Source organism: Astatotilapia calliptera, chromosome 5 (genome assembly GCF_900246225.1).
Source record: "Astatotilapia calliptera chromosome 5, fAstCal1.2, whole genome shotgun sequence".
In the NCBI taxonomy this organism is placed as follows: domain Eukaryota; kingdom Metazoa; phylum Chordata; class Actinopteri; order Cichliformes; family Cichlidae; genus Astatotilapia; species Astatotilapia calliptera.
Window position 1 is genome coordinate 8,428,592 of NC_039306.1, and position 27,319 is coordinate 8,455,910.

At 38.3% G+C, this 27,319-nt stretch overlaps 1 protein-coding gene and 1 pseudogene across 2 annotated transcripts; one reads left to right on the forward strand and one right to left on the reverse strand.

Annotated features, from left to right (window-relative positions):
- Window positions 1-103: 103 nt before the first annotated feature.
- On the reverse strand, window positions 104-10,683 carry LOC113022046 (sterile alpha motif domain-containing protein 3-like; annotated as a pseudogene).
- A 2,520-nt stretch (window positions 10,684-13,203) lies between these two features.
- On the forward strand, window positions 13,204-27,203 carry nudt3b (nudix (nucleoside diphosphate linked moiety X)-type motif 3b). 2 transcript variants are annotated; one of them, XM_026167032.1, is made up of 6 exons: window positions 13,204-13,343; window positions 17,083-17,131; window positions 20,787-20,897; window positions 26,347-26,391; window positions 26,481-26,565; window positions 26,895-27,203. In XM_026167032.1, exons 2-6 carry the CDS (start codon window positions 17,099-17,101, stop codon window positions 27,089-27,091), a joined length of 471 nt encoding a protein of 156 aa, XP_026022817.1. In that variant the 5' UTR covers window positions 13,204-13,343; window positions 17,083-17,098; the 3' UTR covers window positions 27,092-27,203. The 2 variants fall into 2 exon arrangements, with proteins under 2 accessions (XP_026022817.1, XP_026022816.1); XM_026167031.1 differs by lacking the exons at window positions 13,204-13,343; window positions 17,083-17,131 and adding an exon at window positions 19,129-19,565.
- Window positions 27,204-27,319: the final 116 nt, after the last annotated feature.

Here is a 27,319-nt window from a genome sequence, read left to right on the forward strand (position 1 = left end):
AAAAGGAGTACAAAAATGTCTTTCTAAAGGTTCAGTATCTACACACAGATTTCCTATATTTTTCCTCTCAGGATTTGAAAAATTGAAGATACAAAGTCAAAAATACTTGTCACATTTATTACCTTCTTAAATACATTGCTTAACTGTTACATACAAACTGTTATCAACAGAGTATGTGTCATAAGCTGCAACATCAATTTCCTGTCCAGGTTTTAGCAACGTCCATTCACTATCAACTCTAACACTGTATGAATGAAAATGGTTGTCATATAACAGAGGAATGAGAATTTTTCCACAAAAGACCCACATTGTGTCAATATTAAATATGTACTTAATTTGCCAGAACAGAGGAATCTTCTCTGAATGCAGTACATCAATGACAAACACATCTCTTACACAGTATTTGACACTGTTCACAATTACTTCTGACACACGCTGGAAAGCTTTCTTAGCACTATCAACTTCAGAAAAGCCACAATAGACTGTCAGTGCTTGTTGCAGTTCCAGTGGTAATGACAAAAATGGTGTAGTCACACTTTTTCCAAAAACATTTTCAAATTCACCAAGTAAACTTTTGTTAGAAAACTCCCAGCACTGTCTGAACTGATGTCTGTTGCTCAAAGTTGTAGCAATGTTCATAAAATTTCTACAATTGCGGGACAACGTTTTGAAATACTGGTGCTTACTTTCAAATCTCATACACCATAACAAACGTAGAGGGCCGAACATTTCAATCAGTCTTGCATAGTGGATTAAATAATGACACTTTGGTGTAATTACATCCCCAAATACACTTTTCAGTTTTGTGAGAAACTCATGGACAAGCAACTTCAACAATAAAATATTCTCTTTTCGCACTTTTTTAGCCATTACAATCTCTGTTATTTCACGACATAGAAGAAAAACATGCCAATATTTACAATTAGGTGGCACACGGTCTGCCATCAGAAATGGCAGCAATCTGAACAGGCACCACTTTTGAGATGCTGATCCAACAATACCAACACTCTGAAGTCTCTCTGATAACTGTACTGGTTTGTTTGTTTTGTCATTCTGACCGATGGGCATTTTTTGCAATTCTTCATTGATCTCTCTAATTGTAATATGCTTCTCAGTGTGGGCTTTACAAATCACTAGTTTCATAACTAGAGGAACTACACCTTCCAGCAGATCATGCATTACATCAGGTGGTAAAGCTTGCGTAACACTGAAATAACTCAGTCTGTCAAAAGGACATGAACTATTTACACCATATATTGTTTTATCATCCGGAAATTCTTGGATTCGTGCAAGATGATACTGGTGAATCTCTGATGTTCTTAAAACAAAGCTTTCTTCCTCAAAGGATTGTTTCATATCTTCATAAGAAGCCATGCAATACCGACAAATTCTACCAGTGTTAAATGACATAGAAAAACCACCAATCATGTGAGCTGATAAATTATCACAAGATAAAGTTGCAAGAGCAGCATGAATAGTGTGTTCAGTTTTATCAATGGTAAAAGTAAAGCCATCAGTGGAAAGTTTTTCCAAATCATCAAGCAAAGGTTTAAGGATAACATGCCAACCACACTGCTTAACGAAAGAATAGCGTACCAATAACGCTAGATGAATGTGCCTCTGCTGAGAAGTGTACCTTTTGTCCAAATTGCCTACAGTGTAATAAAATGCACTAAGTTTGTGTTTGGATCGTTTAGATCCTAGAGGATTAAGTACTTCAAATTCATCCTCATAAAAATGGAGTCGCAGTGCATTTGGGTTATCCTTGAAGAATTGATGTCTGAAGATTTCTCCATCAGAGTAATCTGTTAGAAATTCATCAGTTTCCAAATTGCCACTTGAAAAAATGTGATCTTGTATGTCTTCATGAGAAAGATAATTTTTTAGCACCTTATCAACAGGCACATATGAATACGAGCCAACTGTATGACCCACAGAGTCTCTTAATTTGCAATGAACAGGCTCTGTCATGTTGAGCTTTGATTTGCAATGTTCTTTGACCAAATAAGGAGATCGAATAGCTGTTGAAGCCTTCTCAAAAAATTCATTTGAATGCAGGACATTTTTAAGCTCTGGACACAAAGACACATCAAGACCCATTTTCTCTAAATGATATGCTATAAAAGCATCGTAGTTCTCCTTGAAAAAACACATCAGAAAATTTACATCTTCCACAATTTCTTCCTGAACAGAGACTGGTAAAGAATTTTTCTCTCTGCACTTAAGAATGAACTTGAAAAGATTGTCTCTGAAATTTATCAAAAATTCATCCCAGGATGGAGGGGTTTCAATATTTTCAGTCATGTCATTTGCAAATTCATTTGGGTGTGGACTGACTACCTCCTGCTCATTTTCATCTAAGTCTTTATGGGGACACAACACCTGTTCTCTGTGTTTCCTATACACATGTCGTCTGAAAGATTCATATTTTTTGAAGGAAGAACAGCAGTCACTGAGTCCACAGGTTATATCAAAATTGGCATCATGGGAATGAATAAGTCCTATGTGCTGAATAAGCTTTGTCAAACTAAAGGTTCTTCTGCCACATTTGGAGCACTGATATGGCTGAGGCATGGTGGTCAATACAGAAGATTTATTTGTCTGGTGACTGTGATTGGCAGAGGCCGGTCCTCACCCTCATCTATTTTCACAATGTACTTTTGGAGAAAAATCAGGGTGTTCTTCAGATGTTTTGGATAAGCAAGGTTGAAGACAAAATACAAGCAGAAAGAAGAGATGATTCCTTCAAAAATACACGAGCTTCTGCACACTTCACTGCCATCCAACTTCACAATGTTTGGAGCGCTTCTGGAGAACACTGGTTTCCAGTCTTCATGAAGTAGCTGCACAGTTGGATAGGGGGTTTTCGGATGAACCTTTGAAGTCAAAAGAGAAGGTAGAGGAAAGCAATATCTTAGTCTCTTAACAAAAGATACATTTGTTTTCCTTTTATATAGACTAAATATTTTAATACACACACCTCTCCAAGTATGACAAAGAGATCCAGTTTCTCCTTGAAGACGTATGGCAGGAATAAAAGTGCAGCCCTTGTGTCAAGATCTGCCAAAAAAACCCAAAAACAACACAAGATCACCCATGCATTTTATCTGGCATTTCCAGTTACCTATAAAAATTATATAAAATGGAAGCCTTGAAAGCAAATACCTGGTAGGTCATCAGTGAGAGCCTCCTCTCTTGCATCAAGGTAGAGCTGGTAGAGTGGGGTTTTCCCTCGTGTAACGTCAATCACCTTTGCTGCAACACATGAGAGCCCTTCACGAAATCGCTGGCTTACATTACCCGTTGTTGGTTGGATCCACCCGAGTTCGTTGCACAGCTACAAGTAAAAAATTAATTTTCAGTACAAAATAACAGTGTATGAAAATGAAATAATCTAAAGTTGATATTAATTATGTATGGTGCTGCATAATTATTTTTTTATAGAATTTAACAACAATACTGTAAGAAGTTACATGAACATACAAAAAAGGAAAGAGGGACAGATGAAGAAAGCAAGGTCAAGGGCAAATAAAATTTACTACTATAAACATGTTAAATGTGACAGCTATTTCCAAGTTCAGTTCAGCTTTCTGACTTACACCAGTAGGCATCCCTAAGAAGGGGTACTTCTTCAACACATCCTCCACAGGCATACCATCTGCAATTTCTTTTTGCCGCCAAGCAAACGTTTGCTGCATACGGTTATGAACCACCATGGTATCTGGTTGCATCTTCTGATATTGGCACTGTAAGACCTTTAAGTGGGCGTCGATGGATAATAAATCCTCTCCTTGGACGCATGGTCCCTTGAAAGAAAGCAAGAGTGAGAAGAGAAAGTCAAAACAGATTAGAAACCCAACATAAGACTAAATATACAATTAGAGCTGACACGATCTGTGCATCACAAAGAACTCGTATCGTTTAAAGTTAACCGATACCATGAACCAATATTTAAAATATGGAAACTCTGAAATAATTTCACATAAAATCTTAATTGTTAACTTGAAATTTTAGTTTTGGAGTCATATTTAAAATGTTGTTTTTTTTTTAAATCTAGTTCACCCTCTTTTAGCGCCTTCTAATTAATAATATTTTGTGAGGTAGAAGTATTAGCACTGGTACTTTGTATTAGCAAGTGCTCTAATCCAAGTATTGGTATAGTTTTGGTTTGAAAAAAGGGGTACAGTTGCATCCCTAATCCTTAGTTTTAGATGTAATAACAGAGGCAAGAACATTTTATAGCTCAAGATGTCCCTCACACCAACCTGACAAACATTTCTCTGACTTGTTCGTTGACATTTATTAGGCTGCCCTCTCCTCGTAGAACCAAACTTCTCCTTACAACGCCTCACTGCCTCACTGTCGACTAGTGGTGCCCGCTCTGATTTGAATTTACGTCTCAAAGACATATGCCATGTGTGCTTGTTGAACAGAAACATAAGTTACTGTAAAAACAATCTACACAAAATACACCCAACAAAGAATCAGTAAACATACTTCATACAAACCTACTGAGAGGCTACAGATTGTCTTACTAACAAAACAAGATTGAAAAAAGCTTCACTTTTACTTTGTAATCTTGAAGGAACCTTATGCAAATTTTAAATTTAACTTACATAACCATTTCCCTCACGATCCTTGAGGAAAGGATACTTCATTACCAGCGTCTTCACAGCTTGCACATATTCAGAATTTGTGGGATACCTGTAATATCAGAAGAAACATAAGTGTTAGAGCAACTGCTGACAAACAAACTTTATCAAGTGTCAGTTATTGTTTCTTAGTAATGTAGCGTTTATTTTCAATATGACAGATTCAGCTTTTTCTAAAGCAACAAGCTAACATTACCCTGATTAACTTACATAGTATACTGTGCCACAGCTTCATATAGAACTCTGATTATTGTGTGTCTGTCCCTTGGATTTTTATGGCACGGTTCTTTGTTGTCCAGTTTTAGTTGCAGATTTTTGGGAAATCTTGGAATTTCAAAAGAGGCTGGCAGTCTCAAAGTATTTTCATTGCTGTGAAAACAGTTAAATGTTTGTTTTTATTGCATGAATTGAAGTATAAAACACTACAGTAACAATACATATGGTAGGAAAAATGATCATATTAACTAAATCCTAAAAGTGCATAATGGCCAACATGTATGTTTCAGACATACTAACTTCATTATAAATAAGAAAATACCTTATTGAAGTTGACGAAGTAGATGGTTGCCAGTCTTCTGGAGAGACAGTCTGTAGAGTCAGCGTCACTGAAGATTCCTTCATCCTTGACACAAATTGGTTGAATTTAACCTGCTTTTTGAAGGATCCTTGGAAAAGGTATGCAACCATAGTCTCAGTAAGACCGCAGTCAACTGTGTCACCATCAACCTCATTGTCTGCAAGACAAATGGTAGTACAAACTCTAAATTCCATGTAAGAATATTTAACACCACATTTTTACATGGGTAAAAACCGTATATCACACACATTAAAACCTTTTGTACAACTTCTTTCAGTTCAAAGAAATATTCATTAAAAAAAATCAGTAAATTAAATAAAATAAACCAAATTTTTAGAGTGAATCCTCTTGATATGCAAAGTTTTCATTTTTAAATTTAGATGTTTGTTTGGGACTACTGGACACAGGAGAGCAGAGTCTGAGCATGCTTTTGTGCCCTTTCAAGTTTGGAAGAAAAAAAAAGACTAGAATGCTGTAATTTGTTAATATTCACTACTAAGGTGACTCCTTTCTCCAGATTTCCGACAGTTTCTGCCGTCTGTTCTTTCAGACCGATTACTTATAGCGATAACACCCGCAGGACCGTATTACAAGCTCAGATTACATGCTGAAAAAGTTCCCACATTGCTGAAAACGGGACTATCAAACCCCAGCTGCGACACCCTTGTTATATTTTAAACAAGTGCGGCGTCAAGATATTTCCTTTAAACGCCGCCCATGTGTGTTAATGGCCTTGGAGTGGATGTAAAAACGTGATTTTATTAAACCATTAATACACTAACGGTAAACTGCATTCAGCTACCAGGGAATCAAATTTCGCGCCGTTCCGCTGCGCAGGGGTTACCGAACCCATAGACTGTGGCCGAACCACATATATAAGTTCAAACTTATACAAATACTATGTGTACACATTTTTCATTTTTCAGAACTGTGACCTCAACTTTACACATGAAACGTTTGTAAAATCGTTTCTAAAAAGACATAATTTGAGCTAAGAGAGTGCCGAAACTAGCTAAATTGCTAATATACGTTAAGCTAGGCTAAACCAATAATTAGTAATTACGCTACATTTTTCTTTAAATAAAACTTACCTCTGAAACGCTGAGCTTCAGCTTCGGTGACATCTAACGCTGTGTTCACACCGAACGCGATGGACGCGAATAGAGCGTCAGGTTTACATGTAAAGTCAATGGAAAGGCGCGATGACGCGCGATTGCGGGTCCCGCGAAAATTCGGAAGCAGATTTGCGTCGCGAAAACGCCAAAACGCGTGAAACGCGCGTCAGTGTAGCGCGTCAGGCGCGTTTGACGCGCGAATAAAACCACGCGCGTGAGTTTTTGTGTTGCACTTTGTGCATACGCGCGTTTCGCGTCTACCGCTCGAGTTGGAAAAATCTGAACTCCAGCGTCAAATCGCGCCGCGACAACCAATCAGGAGCCTGGTGACGTGGCTGTTACCTAGGTCAAAGGGGCAGATCCAGCCAAAGCCTTTCATACTTCAATGGAGGGGAAGGCTAATCAATGCGGTAGCAAACAACTCGGAGCTGTACAACACCAGCTGCTTTCAGTACCGAGACAGGAATAAAAAGGACCGAGCTTGGAGGAAGATATGTGAAGAGATCGGGCAACCTGGTAAGTTCATTCATTTCTCTTTTGAAAGTTTTCACTGACCCGGGGAAGCCGCACAAAAGCTAGCAAGCCACCGCTATTTTCCCACTTACGTACAAATACCGTTCTGCTTTTATGCATGTTGTCATTTAGGAATATATTTTATTGTTTATTAATAAACAGTACACAGTGGTCCCGCTGTTCATCCGTCACTGCTTTGCTTTTTCGCTGATTTTTTATTGCACAGTACAGCATTGCATTCTGCAGCCTGATTGACAAATCTCCTGCGCTTGCCAAATTTATCACGTTTGGTTTTGATAACCATCGCGTCCAATAGAAAAAACAGCACAAAAACACCCATAACTATGAGCCTCATTCGGAAATAGACACCTGCACCGTGAGGGAAAAAGGCGCACGAAAGTGGCGGGCAGATGAAGACAAACCGCGGCATAATAATACTTTTACGTTTTGCAATCTACAAAGGTTTGCACTTTGAGAATCAATTGTGAGAACTGTGACCAGGGGCTAGTTATTCTGAGAACCCCTGCAATAAATGAGGGACCACTGTCTACTCTACGATTATTATATCCAACCTGTTAACATTTAATACTGTATTGATAGAACCAACTGATTCTGCAGCAGAGCATCCCCAGTCCCTGAGCTCCTGCTGCTGCACCCACAGATATGTACAGCAAGCACTGATACCTTTTTAGTCGGTGGGATTCCCTTGTGATCACCTTTACTAAATATCTACAACCAATCTGATTATATCCTGTTATTGTTTTTGTTCTTTTTTCAATGTTGAAATTAAAATCTAGTAGCAGCCTTCTCATTTCTTTGTGTTTTGTGCTGTTTTACAGGCCCACAGAGGAGGACGGCTCCGAGGCAGATGAGGGACGGGTCCCAGGACGGTCCATCGGCGGTGGAGCTGGCCATCCTGGAGTCCCTGAAGAGGCCACACCAGTCTCCAATGGAGCATTTCCTCCTCAGCCTTGTTCCTGCTCTGGAGAGCAGCTGGTCCTTTTTATTCCTGTCTCTCTGTAAATTCTTATATTTTATATATTTATGTTTAATGTTTTTCTGTTTGAGACTTTTAATATTATTTCAAATAAATGTTTATAATGACTAATGTCTCAGTTCTACTACACAGCAAATGTTGGCACACAACTTGACACATGTAGAATTTATTTCATATTATACTAATGACAAAATATACTGATACAGTGGGATGCAGAAGTTTGGGCAACCTTGTTAATAGACATCATTTTCCTGTATAAATCGTTGGTTGTTACAATAAAAAATGTCAGTTAAATATCATACAGGAGACACACACAGTGATATTTGAGAAGTGAAAAGAAGTTTACTGGATTTACAGAAAGTGTGCAATAATTGTTTAAACAAAATCAAGCAGGTGCATCAATTTGGGCACCACAAAAAAGAAATGAAATGAATATTTAGTGTATATCAATGTGTGTGTCTCCTATATGATATATGGGGTGCCTTTGTCTGGATGTGCTTCCCATCCAGAGCTGCACAGCACAGAGGAAAGTTCCAGCGCTCCTGGAATCCCTCTGTGATGGAGCGCCAGTCTCCAGGTGAAGGCACAGCCATGAAGTCGTCCACTAGACAGTCCCAGATGGACGTCGCTGCCTGGGGGGTGATCTGGCTCACCGTGGACACACCGACTCTGAAACTGAACGCGATGGTCCTGAAGGAGTCCCCGGTGACAAGGAACCTGGACAAAATTGTTCAAAATCAGTATTATGTGTACTGCAGTTACAAAATACATTATTCAAATTCCAAAATACTTTTGTGATGTCAGATATAAATCACAAAACTTAAATCTTACATAAAACATTTTGTAATTATAAGGATAATTACAAAATGTATATTAGATAATATCTAAAACAGTTGTGTTTTGTTTTAACTTTAACATATCATAATTTGATTGGTAGCAACTTTCACTACAGTGAGCCAATCACTCATAATTCCTAAACATGTCAATCAGGTAGGAATGAAGTGAGACATTAATAGAAATAAAGAGTTGTGTGTTGACATGTAGCCCTTTCCTTGCTTAAATCATTAATATTTTGAGAAATTAATCTGTGATAAGACAGCTTATCAAGATAGAACCATGTAACTAGAGATGAACCAAACTGTTCAGTTTTATCTAACTCTGTTTTAATAAAGGCTGTGACCCCTGCTATAGAGTCTGACAGCTGCAGGGATTATATACAAATATTCAACTATCCCAGAATTAAACCAGGTCTAAATAAAAAGGAGTGAGTATCACTACAAGGTTAACTCAGTGGTGCTAATGCTACAGTTTGATATCAGCAAACACCGAGCGCATACATTGATGTGACACCACAGCCATGCTATCATTCAAACACTGATAACAGCATAAATCGAATTAAATCGGGACTTGATGAGAGCTTCTGAGTATCACTAGAAATATTATAAACAGTCGTCTTTGTACCACAGTTTGCTTTCAGTAAACACCGAGAGCATTCACTGTTAGCATAGCACATCCATGTTAGCAGTGTATAACTGGATGGATTAGCATATTAGCACAGATATCAATAAAGGACTACCGTATTAAATAGTTTTACTAACCTCAGGCAGACGGACAGGCGCTCTGCAGGTGGGATTGAGCGCCTGTAGTTGGTGTTTAAGCGGGCGATGCTGGGACCGACGAGGGAAAGCAGGTCCTCAAACTGGCCGACGGTGATAGCGCTGGAATCGGCCGTCATCCAGGCGCAGCTCCTGGAGCAAGTGGTGAAACTCACCAAACTGCTCATGCCTCTGGAGGACCTGATGGACCCAGGTACGGCGAGGACGTCTTTTACGCCGCTGCTCTGCTCTCCACAGTACATAGAGAAGGGAGACTCTCTCTTCAAGCGCTAGCTCGATAGCTGCCATCTTGCAAAGATACCAGTCTGGCACAACTCCCTCCCACATTCCTCCCACATTTCCGGTTCACGCGCGTCAAAATATCATATTTTGACGCGCGATGGATTTTTCTTGGACACGCGTTGAGACGCGAATGTACACGCGTCAAATTAGGGGCGTTTGGGGCGTTTTATTCGCGTCCATCGCGTTCGGTGTGAACACAGCGTAAGCCCCACTCTTGTATTTTTGTTAAGAGTTCCTCGGTTGAAAGTGAACAGAGCACACCAGGACTTGCAAGTTCGTAATCCATCTCCGTCCGTTGATAAAACAAAATGGCACCTGCTGCATTTAAAGAAAGTTCTAGAATCCACCAGCTATTCGTTGAGTTTCTTCTTCTACTTTTTGTTTGATGTTGTGAGGATGGGCTCAACTCGCACTCCGAGGGTGCTTTTTTGCAATTCATCCAAATACTTATACTTAAAAAAAAACAAAAAAAACGCTCTCTTAAAAAAATGTTTAAATGCATTTTTACTTTTTTTTCTTCCAAATAAATTCATTGTTCTTAAAGCAGCTTAAAAATAAGGGGGGTTCAGGGAATACAAAAACAACAACAGCAATGAAAATAATAAAAAATAAAATAAAAACACTAAAATATATGCTTAAATCAATACAGTTGCAAATAAATTACTGTCAAAAAGAATTAAAAAAAAAAACCTCTAATCAAAAAGAGCTTAATCAACCTGTACTTTATCTTTTGAAAGAATGGGTACAAATAAGTACTTTTCACAATTAAGGAACATGAATGTACCTTTCAGACGCTAAAAAAGGTACAGATAGTTCCCCCGAGGTCCAATATTTGTCCTTAGACTGTATTAATGTCATTTTTGTACCTTGGGGCACAGTAATGTACTCCTTCCGTACCCCTATTTCTGACTGTGTAGCTGTGGAGAATGGCTACAAAAGTTATTTCCACCAGGAGACCCATTTCTGCTTTGCTTTCTGCTGCAGTAGACCGGGTCTTGTCGAACGTGCTTGCTCTGAGGATAACATGTTATGGAACTGAGTCCTCCCCATCCCTCTGCGCAAGACAACTCTGGAGAATTACTTGTTTCAATTAGCTATGGGGCGGAGAGAATTTAAGCCATGTTAATTCCAGTCACTAGTGAAAATCCCAGTCAAAGAGACTAGCCACTCAAGCATAATCGCCTTCCCCCAGACATCTCTCATTTCATGGATCCATTAGGGAAATTAATCAAAATGTAAATTGTGAGGTCACAAGATTTCACTTTATTGACGGTGTTCAGTAAAGGCCAAAACTTCACTACTTGATTTAGAGGAATCCTCTTCTTATGACAACTCCGAGCTGGTTTGGCTTTTGTCCATTCACTCATTCAGTGATCTAGATAATTTGGCTTTAAATAGCTTTTTTTTTCTTCTTAATAACAAAAGCTGGATTAATCTCAGTGAGGATGAGCTGCCTTAAAAGTTTTCAAAGACAAATGATGATGTGTGGAAGAATAAGGAGGAGGAGATGACACAGATGCTCCCCATTCAAATAAATGATCTAATTGTTGGAACAGAATCTGATGTTTGTGTCACATCTTTTCATCAGCGTCTGTGTCATCGAATATTGAACTCTGAGGACATACAGACTGTTCGCTAACATCTGATTATCTAAAATTGAGACTGTCTGACACGCCCACAAGTGGCAAGACAAAGGAATGAGTCAGTTTGTCACTCTTGTTTAAAGCAATATTTTGCAACGAAATGGTGAAACAGGCCAGCCGGGGCAGACAGACAAGCCATATGCTTTATGTGAGTGAAATATTTTTGTCGTGTTGCTGGCTGGCTGACAGTTGTCGCAGCTGTAACCTTTGAACTCCAAGAGCCTTTTTTATATAAGAGACTGGCTGCAGTCCAAATTGGCTGAGGATGTGCACACAGAAAAACAGATTTGATCTGTAGATTACCACGAAACACTTAGACAGCTGCATTAGATTACTGCATGTATAGAGATGCCTTGTGAGTAATAGAAAATACAGTTAATAAGAGTGTTTTAGCATAGATCGAGAAACAGTGGCCAAAAATACCAAAGCCATCAAAGCTATAAAAATACAGAGCAGTGCTGTCTGTAGGTTTAGTGATGTTGCTTTCATACATCAAATAATTAATTGAGAACTTATTTAGCAATTAATGTTTAGTATTAAATGCTGATAATATTCATATTAGTTTTCAAATGAAAGTGATTTAACCTTATATTATGATACTATACACATGAGCTCATCTCTCTTGGCTGTTAAATAAATTAGGTATTGAATATCACTGGATATATGAGCTTGGGCTTTCTGTAACTGGCATAATAGCAGCCCCTGGTGGTTATGTCATTTAACATGCACTCAAACCTCAACTCAAAAAAGAGTGGTTTACCATAATTTGGATATAATATTGAAGTGAGACATATACACTCTTTTCCATCAGACATCAGTCAAATTAGATAACTATAGCTCAGTCAGGCCTTTTATTAAATGGATCATAGCAGAAGAGAAGATGAACAAATAGTGATATGTATTTAATATTTAGATTTTTAGACACTTTTCCAGATAGTCCTTTTTTTTCTTTTCTTTTTTTTTTGCTGAGCATTCAATTAAAGAAAACTAAAGCGCAATATCTGATGGGCTGTGATATAAGTAATGATTTTATATATTACCAACCTTTTCAGCAATGATTCTTTGCAGACAGAGGACAATGCTACTTTAAGCCCAGAAAAACACAACCCAGTAAATTGGTTCTCCTGTGTGTGAAGCCGAGCACAATCTATTCTGGCCTTGGGCAAGACAACACAATCTCCTGCTTGTTTGGTCATTAACGTGCATATTTACCAGATGAAAAAAAAGGTACTTGAAAGGTTAATGTTGCCAATTGGAGTCTTCGATTAAACAGACCTCAGCAGCTACAGCCTTTGGTTGTATGGCATCTTCTGGGATTGCAATATTAAGAGATATAGCACTAAAGCTGAATTTCCCTGCTCATTTACTTTTGACACAGTTGAGCTTTGGTTCTGACTGCTGGGTCTACTGCTAGCACTAATGTAACAACTAGGCTGATGAGCTTTTACACTCATTCTTTGTTCTAAAAATAAAAATGTGGAGTGTTCTGGGTTGTAGCAACTGCCAGCATTCACACATAAATGTGCAAATGCATAATAAAAAGTTCCAGTGGTTTCAAACTGGCTAAATGTATATGTAAATGTATGCACTGAGACTTAATGTCTCAACTATTTAAAACTGTAGCTATATTTTAGTCAGTTTCTGGAAAAGACCTGTGGGTGAAAGAGACTAAGGACACAAAACAAGACACAAAAGGGTAAAAGTCAAAAGTACAGGTTGTACCAAACTAGGTAGACAAATAAAGTTAAAAGTGTGCCAGCCGAACACAGACAAGGACACGAACAATGTACCATGGAGACAGATTAGCAGAGTGGGAAGAGGTGACCAAAGAGGTGCAACAGGTGGCAGAACAGAAGATCAGGTGGAAGAGGTTGGTCTGATGAGAACAGATCGTGAGAAAACAGCTATGCTCAGTAAATGATTGAATCAGTCAAGAACTTCCACCCAAGTAAGTTCCACCCAGACATAAGCACATTGTGTTGAAAAAAGATGATATGCAGTAGATAATTTAAAAAACAAAACAAATGGATGGATGAATGAATGGAATTCTTATTTTAAAACATTGATTTGTTTTTAGACTATATGCGACTACTTAAAAAAATGCAGTCTCTCTTGTGGCTCTTTCATGCATAGTGGTCACTGCATTGGACAGCTTTTCAAAAGCTATTTTCTTGGGCATGAATGGTTTTGATGTGTCTGCATATCAGCCATTTCAGTTGGCAGTGTTTCACACACACACACACACACACACACACACACACACACACACACACACACAGGTAGTCGCCTGGTGAGAAACAAAGTATACGTAAAAATGCAAGCATCCAAGACAGCCGACAGTGTCCTCTGTCTCGCAGCTGATCATGTGTCCATGGATGTCATGCATCACTAGTTATCATTCAACTAAAAACTGTGGATGCTATCAATTTTATTGTTGTGCAAACAAACAGCAAAATGTTCTCAGTTCTTTAGATTGTTCTGCAGTTTCTTTCTTTTAGCTATTTGTATGCAACATATGGTGTGTTTACAACAAAGTCATATTTGTACTAATTACTATTATGTGACTAGCCTTTTAATTGACATCTTTTGAGATCAGGTGGACCCAAGTCACTGAAGCAAATAGTACAGTTCTTTGAAGATGTATGCACATGGAAAAGCAAGTACCAAAACAAAGGATGTCCCAATTGAAACTTTAAAGAAAAAAGAAGAATTATATTATATCATGTTATATATTATATTTTTCAGAATTACGGGCAATATATCCACTGTATGTATAATACAGACAAAGATGCTGATGAGTACAAAAGATTTACAGCATTTGCATTGCTGTAAATTGCTTTTTTTCCCCTTCCTAAAAGTTTATACTTTTTAATTAATTTTCAAAGTTGTCACAAAGTACAGGTTGTCAAAATAATTCTTAAAAAGCCTTTTTACCACATAACTGTAATAAGCAAATCAGCAAGTTTAGTTATATTAACTGAAACTGGAACAATACCTGTGAGAGTGAAGCTTAAGATCTGTATCAAAGTCTGCAAGGACCCAGATTTAATGTCCTACATAATTATACGGAGGTTTCACTGTAAGATCTGAGACTATAGCTGTTCAGGTGTTGGTATCTAATTTAGGTTAGCTACTGTGTTCTATAGTTTGTTTTTTCTTTTTTTAATACAGTGTGCTTTAATATGCCTTAACTCTGATTAGTTTTCATCATTATCAACTGAAAATTAATATCCTTGATTTGGAGTTCATCACTTGTTAGGTTTTGATTTTCAGTATGTGTCACTTTTAATTTAAGCACACATATGGTACCAGTGACACAACATAGAAGATAAACATCAAAGTCATGTTTCCTTTCATGAAAATTCAAACAAAAAAAGATCTATATTTAGAAAGGGAAAAAAGGGGGAAAGGAACATAGTAAGAATTCTTCCTTAAAATACACATGGATCAGATCATATGGTCTAGGAATAAGAGCTCCCTTATGAACGATTTTTTAAAAATGTATTAATTAATTAAAAAAGAAATGCTGCAGTACTGCAAGAGGTGAGCGCCCTCTTCTGGACAGGGCAGAAACTGTAACACCGCCCCTATGTGTGAATGGTTCATCGGAGACTTCCAAAGAGAATTGGTTGCCGTAGCAACAGCAGATCGTTATAGTGCAGCCTCTTGAGTGTGACCCTATGTTTAATTGTGTAAGACCTGCTTTCCTCATCCCGAAGAGAGAGAGAGAGGCGGCATAGAAAGTATATATTTCATTCTGTGCAAACAACCGTGACCCTGATGAATTTCAAATGTCTTTGCAACATGTGTTGTTTATTTTCTGTTGGGTTCATAAATCTTATGGATTCCTTGGAAGTTGGCAGATGCTTGGAGAAAGTGAAATCAAGATAGCTGAAACCCGAAATTTGATTCACTGAGAAAAATCATCAATTGAAACCATCAAAACTTCACCCGTCGCTTGGTGTCATACTTTCTGGGTTGTATCTCCTGGTGTTGGACCCTCAGAAGGATTTCTCAACCGGATTCCTGTTTTAAAATTTAGTTTTTAAAATTTACTCATACATTTCAAAGCCTGTCTGGGTTTCACTCCAAACTACGTAGAAGAAATATTCATTTGTTAAAAAAAAAATTCATTTGTTAAAAAAACAAATGGATGGATGGATGGATGGATCGAATATAAGCCAGTTTGTAGTCTTACACCCTCAATCCTTAAGATACATTTGATAATCTTCAAATCACTTCCTAATGTAGAATTTCATAGACTTGGTTTTATATGTCTGTTTCCTTTTTATTCTTTCACTAGATTTTGTTAATTATTGTCATTTTCTGTTCCGCATCTATTATAATTCTTTGGAGTTGTTTTAAATGTAATTTTTTTTTTAATTTTTTAGCATAAATGTATCTGACTTTTATGCCCACAATGTGAAACTTTCTGTCTGAATTTATCTTTTCAGTAATCTCCTTTTCCGTTTCTGTCAGTGCTTCTCTGAAACTGTTATATGTCATTTTATAGAGCAGGGAGGTTGTGAATTAATTGAGAAAGTGGTTAGCAGAATGGAAGATTAATGAATGACTTGATAAAGAAATAAAGAGATTAGTTAGTCTAGCAGACAAGGCTGATATAATATAGATTTTTGTAGAGAGAAAAAAAATCTACAACAAACAAAAAATTCTGTGGCCCCACACGTCTGTGTGTTTTCCTTGCACACTGAAAATCATCTGCTAGTAGTCAACAACAATGATGCTGAATGTGCATAATTACAGTATCATGAAGCCTTTTCTCAACAACTGAGAATGTGCTGACCCAACTCCTGCTCCTAGAAAACACTTTTTTTAAATTGTTATTTTATTTTAATTACATTTATATGTTAATGTTGCATAATTTACATTAGCCCGAGGCAACACATCTAATTACATTTTTCTTTCCTCCATCTTGTAATGTATTTTAATAGCTACACACAGGAGGTGGTGGACACAATATTATGAACACCTACTGTGCCGTACAATTAGTTTCACTTTTAGGGGGCTCAAGCTTTTCACTTTTTTCCCCAATAATTAATGGGGGATGTGTTTAAATCAAAATATGATACAAGTAGGACCAAATACAGGTGGCATGGTGGTCTGATGGCTAGCACTGTCACCCACACAGCAATTAGGTTCTGGTTTGAATCCAGGTTTGGGCCCTTGTCTGTGAAGTTTGCATCTTCTTCCCCTGTTTGCATGAGCTCCCATAGTCCAAAGACATATTTCGGGTTAGGAGATTCTAAATTGGCTATAGATGTAAAGGGTTAGGGTTGTGAACATGAACTGTCTGTCTCTGTGTGTTAGTCCTGCAACAGACTGGCAATTTGTGCAGCGTCTCTCAGCCTATGAGGGTTTAATAAACGCTCCAGCCCTGTGGCAACCCTTAATTAGATAAGTGGAAGAAATGGACAAATGGGTCCAAATACAAGCAACCTGTTGCTTAGTTATAGCCTCCTCTTCACAACCTAATGTATTTCCATGTTTAAACCTTTTAAAAGGCGCCCTTGCTCAGTATTACATATTTTCAAATAATTAGATGTATAAAAATGTAAGCGTTAAGCCTGAGTTATTCTTATTTTACAGAGATTCAATACCATAATTTCATACTAGTTTTTGATTAGCTTTGTTTGTGTTTATTTTTCTTCTTGATTATGTCATCGAAGCAAGACTTGCCCTTTAATGAAGAGCAATCTGAGATGTGCTGAGAAGAAGGTAAGAGCCAATTCAAATGTCAACATCTGTGGGTAGAAAACTGAGAAGTTAGTGAATCGAATAAGGAGAAAATGCGTTGCGTTGATTACTGGTGGGAAACTGAGTTATTGCAGCTATGACAAAAGCAATGAAATGACAACTTGAACAATCAATAGAAAAGACTTGAATAAGAGCTTTTGTAAGAAATCAGCATGCTGAGGATTTGTGTGAGTTTGGTGGAAATCATGATGTGCCAGTCAGCTTAAAATAACTTCAATATTTGCCCCTTTTTTTCTTTTCTGGTTTGGTTTATTGTTTGTATTTGCAGACCTGACTAATTTATTATTATTATTATTATTATTATTAATAATAATAATAATAATAATAATAATAATAATAATAATAATAATAATAATAATAATAATAATAATGTATACTTTATTGATCCTCGTGGGGAAATTATGCTCTCTGCATTTAACCCATTCACTCAGTGAAGCAGTGGGCAGCCACTAATCAGGCGCCTGGGAAGCAGTGTGTAGGGATGGTACCTTGCTCAGGGGTACCTCAGGGTAGCTGTTCAGTGGGGGGCAACCACACTAACTGAGCTATCCCTGCCCCAATTTTTCACACAGAAAACATTTCAACTGACACTAAAGAGTTTTCATTCATGTCTGCTTAACTGGGCTTTATTATTCCATGAACTTTGAACTGTTTGAACTGTTTTTTGTTTGTTTGTTTTTTTGTGGATTTTTTTGTGGTGGTGGTTTCTTGTTTTTTCTTTACACACATCATAAAATACTGTAAATTAACTTGTTTGCTTGTATGAAAGCTGAGATTCATGTCTGTGCTTTTTGTGTTTGTTTGTGAAATTGAGACATTCAACAACAAAGCATTTTTGTTTTATTGTTTGCTGTGGCCCACTCCTTCGCACTGCAGTTACATCAGATTCATCCTCTGTTGTTAAGGACAGGGTTTTGTTGTGTGGTTGGCAAGTTTATGTAACAAATTCAATTTAAAATTCAATTTGGAGTTCCCACAATTAAGTCGCTGCAATAATGAGATTAAACTGATTATTTAGGGACCTGAACAGGTTTGTAAGACTGTGACTCATTGTTTGTTCATTTATAATAATGCAAATGCAGAGCAAGGTGCTTTTTTAGCAACATCGAAAAGCCCAGACCATCCAATGCTGTTTCCTAAATTGGACTTATAAGACATATTTATATGTCTTATCCAAGTTATAACAATGCAGAAAACCCTGATAAGATTCAAACTTTGGTCGACCTTTCCTGGAAAGCAAAGATAAAGATTCAGAAATGTCTTTGTGATCTAACTGAGGGCACAAAAGTGTTCTTTCTGATCGATACGCTATTTGCTTCTATGTTGATTTAGTATGCACTGTTAGAGCCACAGCCTGCTCTGCAGATATGGGGCATTAGATAGTACTAGATGAAGAATAAAAGAAGATTCGTGGAGGACTTTCAAATGTATTTTTTAACCTGTATAAAAAGAGACCCAAGGCCATTACAGTGTATAATTATAGTTTATAATGTATTATTAGAAAATGTGTTTTGACAAGCATCTGAGCAATTAAATACTAAAACTCCCATGTAGGGATAACAAGGTTGAAAATCAACATGATAGTAGACTATCCACCTTAATTAAAATATAATTTTATTATAGGTCAATCCAGTTTTACGCTTAATAATTTATTAACAATTTCTATTATTTAGGTATTTTGCAGCTATTTTCCATTTGAAGTATATTAGGATTTGACAAAAATACATTTGAAGACTTACTTGAATTTTGTGTTTGCCTAAAAACAGCTTTTCTCTATTTTGAGGGCCATTCCTGCGCTGTCCATTACCTGCGGTGCTGAAACTGATGAATTAACCTGGTGTCTCTTTTTCTAATGTGAGCAGCAAACTAATTTGATTACGCTAAATACGATGTTTCCCCAAATTAAAAAGTCATATAAATTAATATCGGCATCAGATAAGTAGACCGGGCCATCTAGTTGGAGCCTCACGTGCCAGTTCCCTTTACCGGCTCACTCCAGTCAGAGCGTGGTGCTGCGTTTTCCCCCACGCTTCGTTGCCCTAATTCTTCAACCCTTGATAGGTAAATTTCTTACGCTCGCCAAGCTATTAATGGTTAAACTACGTCGTGGGCGTAGCGGCTCCTTGTAATGGCGACCGTGCCGTAGATGTTCCCAGGTTTGTGAAAATGAAGCGAAGAAGAAGTTATTTCTTTTAAGTAAAACGCCGAGGTTCCCCGTAGGAGGACTTTGCGTCTACAACCATCGTCTTTATAAGTGGCAAATATAGCTGTACTTTTGAACTTTTACGCTCCCGAAATGATGAAGCTCAAGTCAAACCAAACCCGGACGTACGACGGGGATGGCTACAAGAAGCGGGCCGCTTGCCTGTGCTTCAGGAGCGAGAGCGAGGAGGAGGTGAGTTCGGTGATGTGAACTGTCTGGAGGGCCAAGCTAATATTAGCATCCGTAGGTTTTATCCAGCCTTTTCTGTTGTGTGTAGATCGAGACGTTTATCAACACGGCTTTGGTTTTATCCCAGCTGGAAAATGATATATTTTATTCTCGTGTCGACTCCCGACGTTTTGATTAGTCACTATTTTTTAGCTGGTACTTACTCGAGTGTTATGTAAGCCTCTTTAGCAGTGCAGATAGCAGCCTCGGTTATGACCAGACTTACTAGCTCCGCGCTAATGCTAACGTTAGCTTGCTAACTACCCGGGTTGCTGCCGTGGGCAGCCGGCTATCGGCCAGCAACCACAGCCCACAGTACAGGCTGTGGTGAGTGCTGACTCTATCACTACCAGCTGTCGGATGGACAGAGAATATTTAGTATTTAAAGCGACAGCTAAGATATGTATCTGCTCGCGTTACAGATAGTTTGGCGAGCTAAGTGTATTGTGTTAATGCAACTGGTATTACTAGCCAAACATTGTACTGCTATGTAGCTAGTAGCTATCCTAGTTTAAGCCAGAAGATGACTCTGGCAGTGATAGCCGGCTTGTATCACTTGTGTATTTTGATTAGTTTGTTTGCGAAATTGACACTGTTGATATTTGGAGCACCAGCTTAATGGAAGCGTCGAGCCCTGTGTGCATATTTTACAACATTATTAATGCTATTTGTGTAATTTATCGCTCCTATCTAGCCGTATCAGAAAAAGCGAAAACGTGTTGTGGATTACTTGAGCTCAGTCGCGATTTGGGACGCTCACGTACAGTCAAAAGGAGACACAAAGATGTCTTTGTACTTACATTTTTCTAGGGGAGGAGATGGGACCAAACCAATTCCTCATTTTGGTTAAAGTAAAGGCCAGACTGTGTAGACAGGGGTTGTTGATTACAGGAAACGTATCAGCATTACCAGCACCAAAGTGGAAACTTTTACCTAAGACTGTAGATTATTTGACTGGCAGCCAGGGGTTCCACAGCTCATCTCCACTAAGAACCCAACATCTAAACTAGTTCACTAGCTATGATTTATTGACAGTAATAAAAGTACTAGTTTTCTTAAACCCAATGAGTTATCATTTCCATTTTTCTTGAGTTGTATTTTTCGATGTCCCAGTTGATATTATGTGAACAGTAACTCAGAGTTGGACTGTCATACCTGACCAGTATTGTATGGGGTGTTTTGCAGGTGCTACTGGTGAGCAGTAGTCGACATCCTGACAAGTGGATAGTTCCTGGAGGGGGAATGGAGCCCGAAGAGGAGCCCAATGTTGCAGCAGCTCGAGAAGTGTGTGAAGAGGTTGGTTGTGTCACTCAATATTGTTATATCTTATTTAAGCCTGTAGTATGATGGCCTTTTCTCTTTGGTTTTCCAAGTGACAGATGTTGTCTCTATGTATACTGCGTACTGGGAACCTTAACGTGATCCTTTTCAGAAATGTCAGTAGCTGGAAATATAATTCTCAGAAAGTGTGGCAAATTTGTTTGAGTATAGACTCATAAGATGTATTGTATTACAGTTCTGTTAACTTGTCTGTATTTAACACTGAGCCTGATACCTTGTTCTCAAAATCCATTTTGTCAATGCAGTCATCCTGTTTGCATGGACAGTAAGAGAGAGAGCCTAGCAACATGTAAGCTGTATCATAGCATCATGTTACAAAGCAGTCTTTAGGTGTCAAAGGAGGTCACACAGAGATTGAACACTGGCTGCACAGCAGTTTGACTGCAGTACAGTCAAGTCACACAAACGCAAAAAATGACAACAATTGAGTTTTATTGTTTGTAAGTTTCTCGTAGCTATATATATTAGTATACAGTAGTGGTCACATTACAAGGGCAGCTTGGAGGACACAACATGTTGTTTTTGTTGTTCTGTATTGGGGTGGATGGGTAGTAATTAGTAAACAGTTCTGAAGCTAATTGGAAATCAATATCCTACTTATACTGCCTACGCCTGTTTGTTAAATCAGGTATTCTTCCACTCTGCATGCTGTTCATCCTTTGGATATTTTGATCAGAATGGACACAGGGCACATAAGACACTGAATCTCACCCGGCGGTTGGCTCCTAGTGGGCCGCTGACCTTATAAAGCCTATCCTCTCTGTGTGATCCGTCACACTGATGGATGCTGATATCATCCCTTATCCTGGCTCCTGCTGATTGGTAGCTTTGGTGGTTGCAGGACACTTAGGCCTGCCAGCAAATTTCCACAGGGTCAAAAGCAATGTCACATCACTTCTCAGGCTCCTTATGTGCTAAAAGGCTACATTCAGAAACTCTGTGGTGACTGAGTGCTGCTTGATACATCACCAACTACACTGGCTTTCTAAGCCTTTTATTGGACGATGGTGTAATAGGACATATCCTAATCCTGGTGAGCCTGTTCTGATCACCGTATAAGTGATAAGTGATTGCTTATGCTTATTGGTTTGGAGTCTCTCCAGGGATGAGAGTGAAGACAAGGCATGCAGTAGCAAGCCAAAATTTACAGAGGGTTTCTTTGTTAGACTGTTCACTATCTCTGTTAATCCTTGTATCTTGGAGATGCACCCCGACCCTGCAACCTGAAGATGCATTGCATAACTGGTAACGAAGTCTCAGCTGTACATCCTCTTCCCAAGTGTTGCCCAGTAGTCTTGTGTTACATGAATGCCAGAGCTGGGAGACTTTTTCCATCTCATAAAAACAAACAGGTTGACTTTTGGCCTATTACTTAATCCCTGGCTCGTCTTTGGAGTTTCTAGTGGTGTGCCTGCTCTTTACCATATGATCAAGCTGAAGGCCTTAGGAGTGCAATTGGTACAGTGTGTGGAGTCAACATTTATTTATAGAGTGAAACTGGAAACTGAGAAAGAAGCTGCAGAGATGTCAGTGAGAGGCCTGGTGCTGTATCAAAACCTGACCTACTGTTAACCTCTGGGAGTTAAAATCTTGGAGATGATTTTTGGTGTTAAAATTTTCTCAACAATATTAAGCTCTCAGAGACCTTAAAGTTTCTCTATGACAGAAAGGTTGTGACATTTATATGGCTCTGATTTTAGGATTGTGAGAAAAGGTATAATAACTTGCAAAGTTTTTATTCATCTGCTTTTTTCCCCTGACCTTTTACATGACAAAACTAAAAACGATTTTGAGAGAGAGGCTGTCAAAAAGTGCCAAAAGTTGAGAGAGGGTTATTTTTCAGATGTATAATAAGTCAATTTTAAAAATCAGTTGATCAGTAAATCAGGAACCTTTTCCCCCACTAATCTGGCACTTTCCAAGAAAACTGTGGCTTCAGCCTCTGAAAAATGTTTTTCTGTTTTTGTTGAATATTATGTTTTATGTAGTTTAGTTTTTTTGACTAGTAGTTGGACATCTGAGACTGGGCTCTGACAGATTGTGAATTTGTTTTTCCTCACTATATTATTGTTTTGTTTTTGTTTATTTTGTCAGTTGCTTGATTAATGTTAAACATTTTGTCAGAAGAAATCAATGACAATTATCAATGCGTTTAATAGTAATTTCATTGCTGTAGAAGTAATTTATGTCCAGTCATTATGAGGGCGGAACCTGACATTGACCTACTTTGTGAATTGATCCCTTTTTTAGGGATGTTAGCTTTTTCAGCTAGGAGAGTGTTTTCCAAGTGGTGCACCAATTCTTTTTGTTTTTGTTTGTGAGGATCATAAATTTTTGCAGTTTAGAACTACAAAAAAAAAAAAAAAAAACGAGAGCCAAATCCCTGGCAATTTGCATATATGGGAGCCTAATAGGGGAAAATATAGTGCTTTGTTTTGTGGGAAAACAAAGTTTACAGTTAAGGGGAGATGCGTGAAAAATACCTGTCATATGACTTCTGCTGGACCAGCAATGTCAACGACTGTTAGCCCAAGTGTGTTATCTGTTGGGCGAAGTTGGGTAATGATAACATGGTATCTAAAGAGAAACTTGGAAACCAATCCCTTCTAGGAAAAAATAAAACAAACTGGTTTTGAAGTTGAGGCAGCAAAAACCTTGTTTTTGTTTTGCTTTGTTTTTTCTCTACTTTTTTTCTTTTTTTGGCTTGTGTTAAAGCTAAAGGAGGCAAGATATATGCTAGTGGCTCCTGACACTGTTGGACAGCTGTCAAAAGCATGCTTTTCAGTGTAATCAAAAGAAGAACAACATGTCATATGACATACAGTCATATGAAAAGAGTTTTCATCGGACTAAGCAGTCCTGCGATAAACTGAAGTATGCTCAGCAATAAGTACACAGCAGCAAGTAATCATTTTCTGTTTGACTTTGTCAGTTTCACATTATTGTCGAGGAATTTGGTCCCACTCTTCTTTACAAAGTTTTTTCACCTCATTGAGGTTTGCGGGTATTTTCTATGCACAGATCTCTTATGATTCTGTCACGTTGAGGTCCCGACTTCGACTGTTCCATTGCAACACCTTGAGTCCTTTCTTTGTAAATTTGTTGTAGATCTGCTGGTATTCTTTGGATCATTGTCCTGTTGCATGACCCAATTTTGGCCAAGTTTAGGCATTGTTAGTAGGGCTGCCACAAACGATTATTTTGATAGTCGACTAGTCACCGATTATTTTTGCGATTAGTCGACTAATCAGATCATCATCCATTGGACGTACAGCGTACAGCTTATTGCACCAGCAGCATCTGGTCTTATATAACTATCATTAGCTTACAGCTTGAAGTGTTTGTGCTAACTAAAAATAAAGACAAGATGGTAGTTTATTAATTTTTAATGAAATTTGCAGATTGTTTCGGTGAAGTTTAATAAACTCCTTGCTTTCTAAAATATAACAGGACACCGGAATATATTCTCCAGCGTCTCACACTTCTGATAATCAGTTGTCTGCTTGACAGTTTTAGCTGTGCAAAAAACTATAACTTTAATCTCAGCCAAACCGATTTACTCAGGAACAAATAAAATACTAAAGAAAGCCAAACAATAACATTTTTAAGTTATCTAAGTGACTTATATATATGTTTAACCTGACTAGCGAAAGACGGCGGTGGGTTTGAAAACGATTTGCCGGGAGTCCGGTGTTCTCACGGCTCTAGTTAGCCTTGCCCCCGCCTAGCTAACGAGCTAGTGGGTAACAGACGTCTCCGAAAACGTCGGAGCGCTTTTGAAAATATGTGGTGTCTTGATAAACTGAGCAGATATTTGAGGTTTACACAGCTACATTCTCGCCTGAAAATATGTTAAACGTTTATTTTGTGACCCAGAAAGAATAATAAGAGTAAAGTTAAAACTAACTAGCTGCCGCCATTGTTGACAGCTGCGCTATGAATTCTGGGACACAGCTTCTTCTTCTTCGGGGTTTAACGGCAGCTGGCATCCTTGTACATGCAGTGCTGCCATCTTCTGTTTCAGTCCGTTATTACACTCTTAAATCCTACTACTTATTCCTGCGTCCTTTGTGATCTTACAAAGCTTCAAACGATGCGTCGACTATTAAATTAGTCGTCGACGATTTTAATAGTCGACATAATCGTGACTAGTCGACTAATCGTGGCAGCCCTAATTGTTAGTGGTATCAGAGGTTTGTGCTGATATCTTGTGTTTGGGTTTTATCCAAATGTGGCGTTTTGTATTATGGTAATAAAAATCTTCACTTTGGTCTCATCTGTTGAAAGGACATTGTTCCACAAGTGTGTGGTTTGTTCATATGCAACTTTGTTAACCTAAACCCAAGTTGTGTTGCCATGTTCTTTTTACAGAGATTAATCTTTCTCCTGGCAACCCTTCCAAACAACCCATACTTGTTCAAACTTCTTCACACTTGCATACCCACTTAATTAGTAGCACCTGGCTTCTGCTTACCCTCTTAATTCCTTTGGAGGCAGTAAGGGTGTACTTCGGTTTTCACAAGACTCACATGGCTGTATTTTGTAGGAATGTGCACAATCAGTTGACTGGACAGTTGAACATTGCTGCCCTGGCTTGTCAGCAGTGAAAATTTCTGTCAGTGAGGCTAATATGTCTTTAATGTGCAACACTCAGCCGAAGCAAAAGACAACGTGCAACACTAGTGCCAGTGGACACTAAAGGGCAAATGTGGACTCCCAAGTTTGTGAATGAGATAACTTGAGAACAAAGCAATGTAGGATATTCAAATTGATGCCATAGGTATGTGCTAAAAATCTTGGATGAGATTGAATATGTTACCTTGATCTCAAGGGCAAGGTCATGGCTCAAATTTTCAGAAAATCTTGTAAATGCCATAACTCGAAGGAAGTCAAATTTTCAAATGGATACGATAAGTGTATCTACTAAAAATCTCTCTTGCCTATTAAGTTAGTGTACAAGAACATCCCCAATTGTTTTTGTTTTACAGCCCTAAATAATGTGCCTCGTTGCAGGAAAGTGCATGCAGAACAAGACTTCAGTCTTTGTATATGCTGTATATTGTTTTTATTTTGTGGACGCAAAAACCACAATCCAGGATTTAGATGGAGTGAATGTGTGGGGATAAACACAATCTTATGATGTAATATAATCCAGTGCACAACAAACACCATTTCCAATTACCGTACAAATTAAATCAGCTCTATTTGAAACTATTTCAACTAAACACTATGAGGTTCAAATGGGTGTTTATTGTTAGGCTGTTGGAGTGCATTCAATTATACAAGTGTTTTTGCATAGACCTCAATCTCTTCATATTGAACGAAAAGCCTTTAATCGTCTGTTGTGACTTCATCCTGTGACAGTATTTACTGAGCATTTCATCATTTTTCATTCATTTTACAGGCTGGTGTGAAGGGGACTTTAGGTCGCTTGGTGGGAATATTTGAGGTGAGCTGCTGTGTGTTGACTTTTTTGGGGGGGTGTCTTTAAGTGTCACCTTACTGTTTGGTTAATTATGCAAATGTTTTCTTCCACAGAACCAGGAGAGAAAACACAGGACCTATGTGTATGTTCTTATTGTAACGGAGGTGCTGGAGGACTGGGAGGACTCAGTCAACATTGGTAAAGCACTGTTTGTTTACTTGTCAGAATGGGGATCATACGGACAAAGTTCTCAGGCAGTCACATGCTTGACTGTAGCTTTTTTTTTTTTTTTTTTTTTTTTTTTTGCCTGGCCTTAGTGATATTACAGTTTTTAGTGTGTGTTTACTGGGGAAGATTATAAAACCAGCTTTGTCCCTGCCCTTGTGATTTTCACTTTAGCTGTGTGTACAGTACTAATAATCAGTCAAAACCCATTTTTCATAATGACTTTTTTTTTTTCCCCGTGTGTTGTTTTTTTTTCTTGCATGTTAACCTTCTCCACAATGCTTTCTTTTTCTGCAAAACAGGGAGAAAAAGGGAATGGTTTAAAATAGACGATGCCATACAAGTGTTGCAGTGTCACAAGCCTGTGCAGGCCACCTACTTTGAGGCTCTCCAGGAGAGTTGTCTGACCAGTAATGGAACTCCACTGGTGACCACGATAGGTGGGGACCTCTCCCCTACCTACAGCATCAATCAGAGCTCTGTTTCTGGGATCAGATAACTAAAACCACAACTCTGAATACCCCAGGAGCTTTCGCCACCACCTGCGCTCTTACTTGTGTTATTTCTCTTCTCTTCTCTTCTCTTCTCTTCTCTTCTCTTCTCTTCTCTTCTCTTCTCTTCTCTTCTCTTCTCTTCTCTTCTCTTCTCTTCTCTTCTCTTCTCTCTTCTCTTCTCTTTCTTTTGTCTCAGTAACATGGTTTGCCTTGCCAACTCCTTTGTGCCAGAA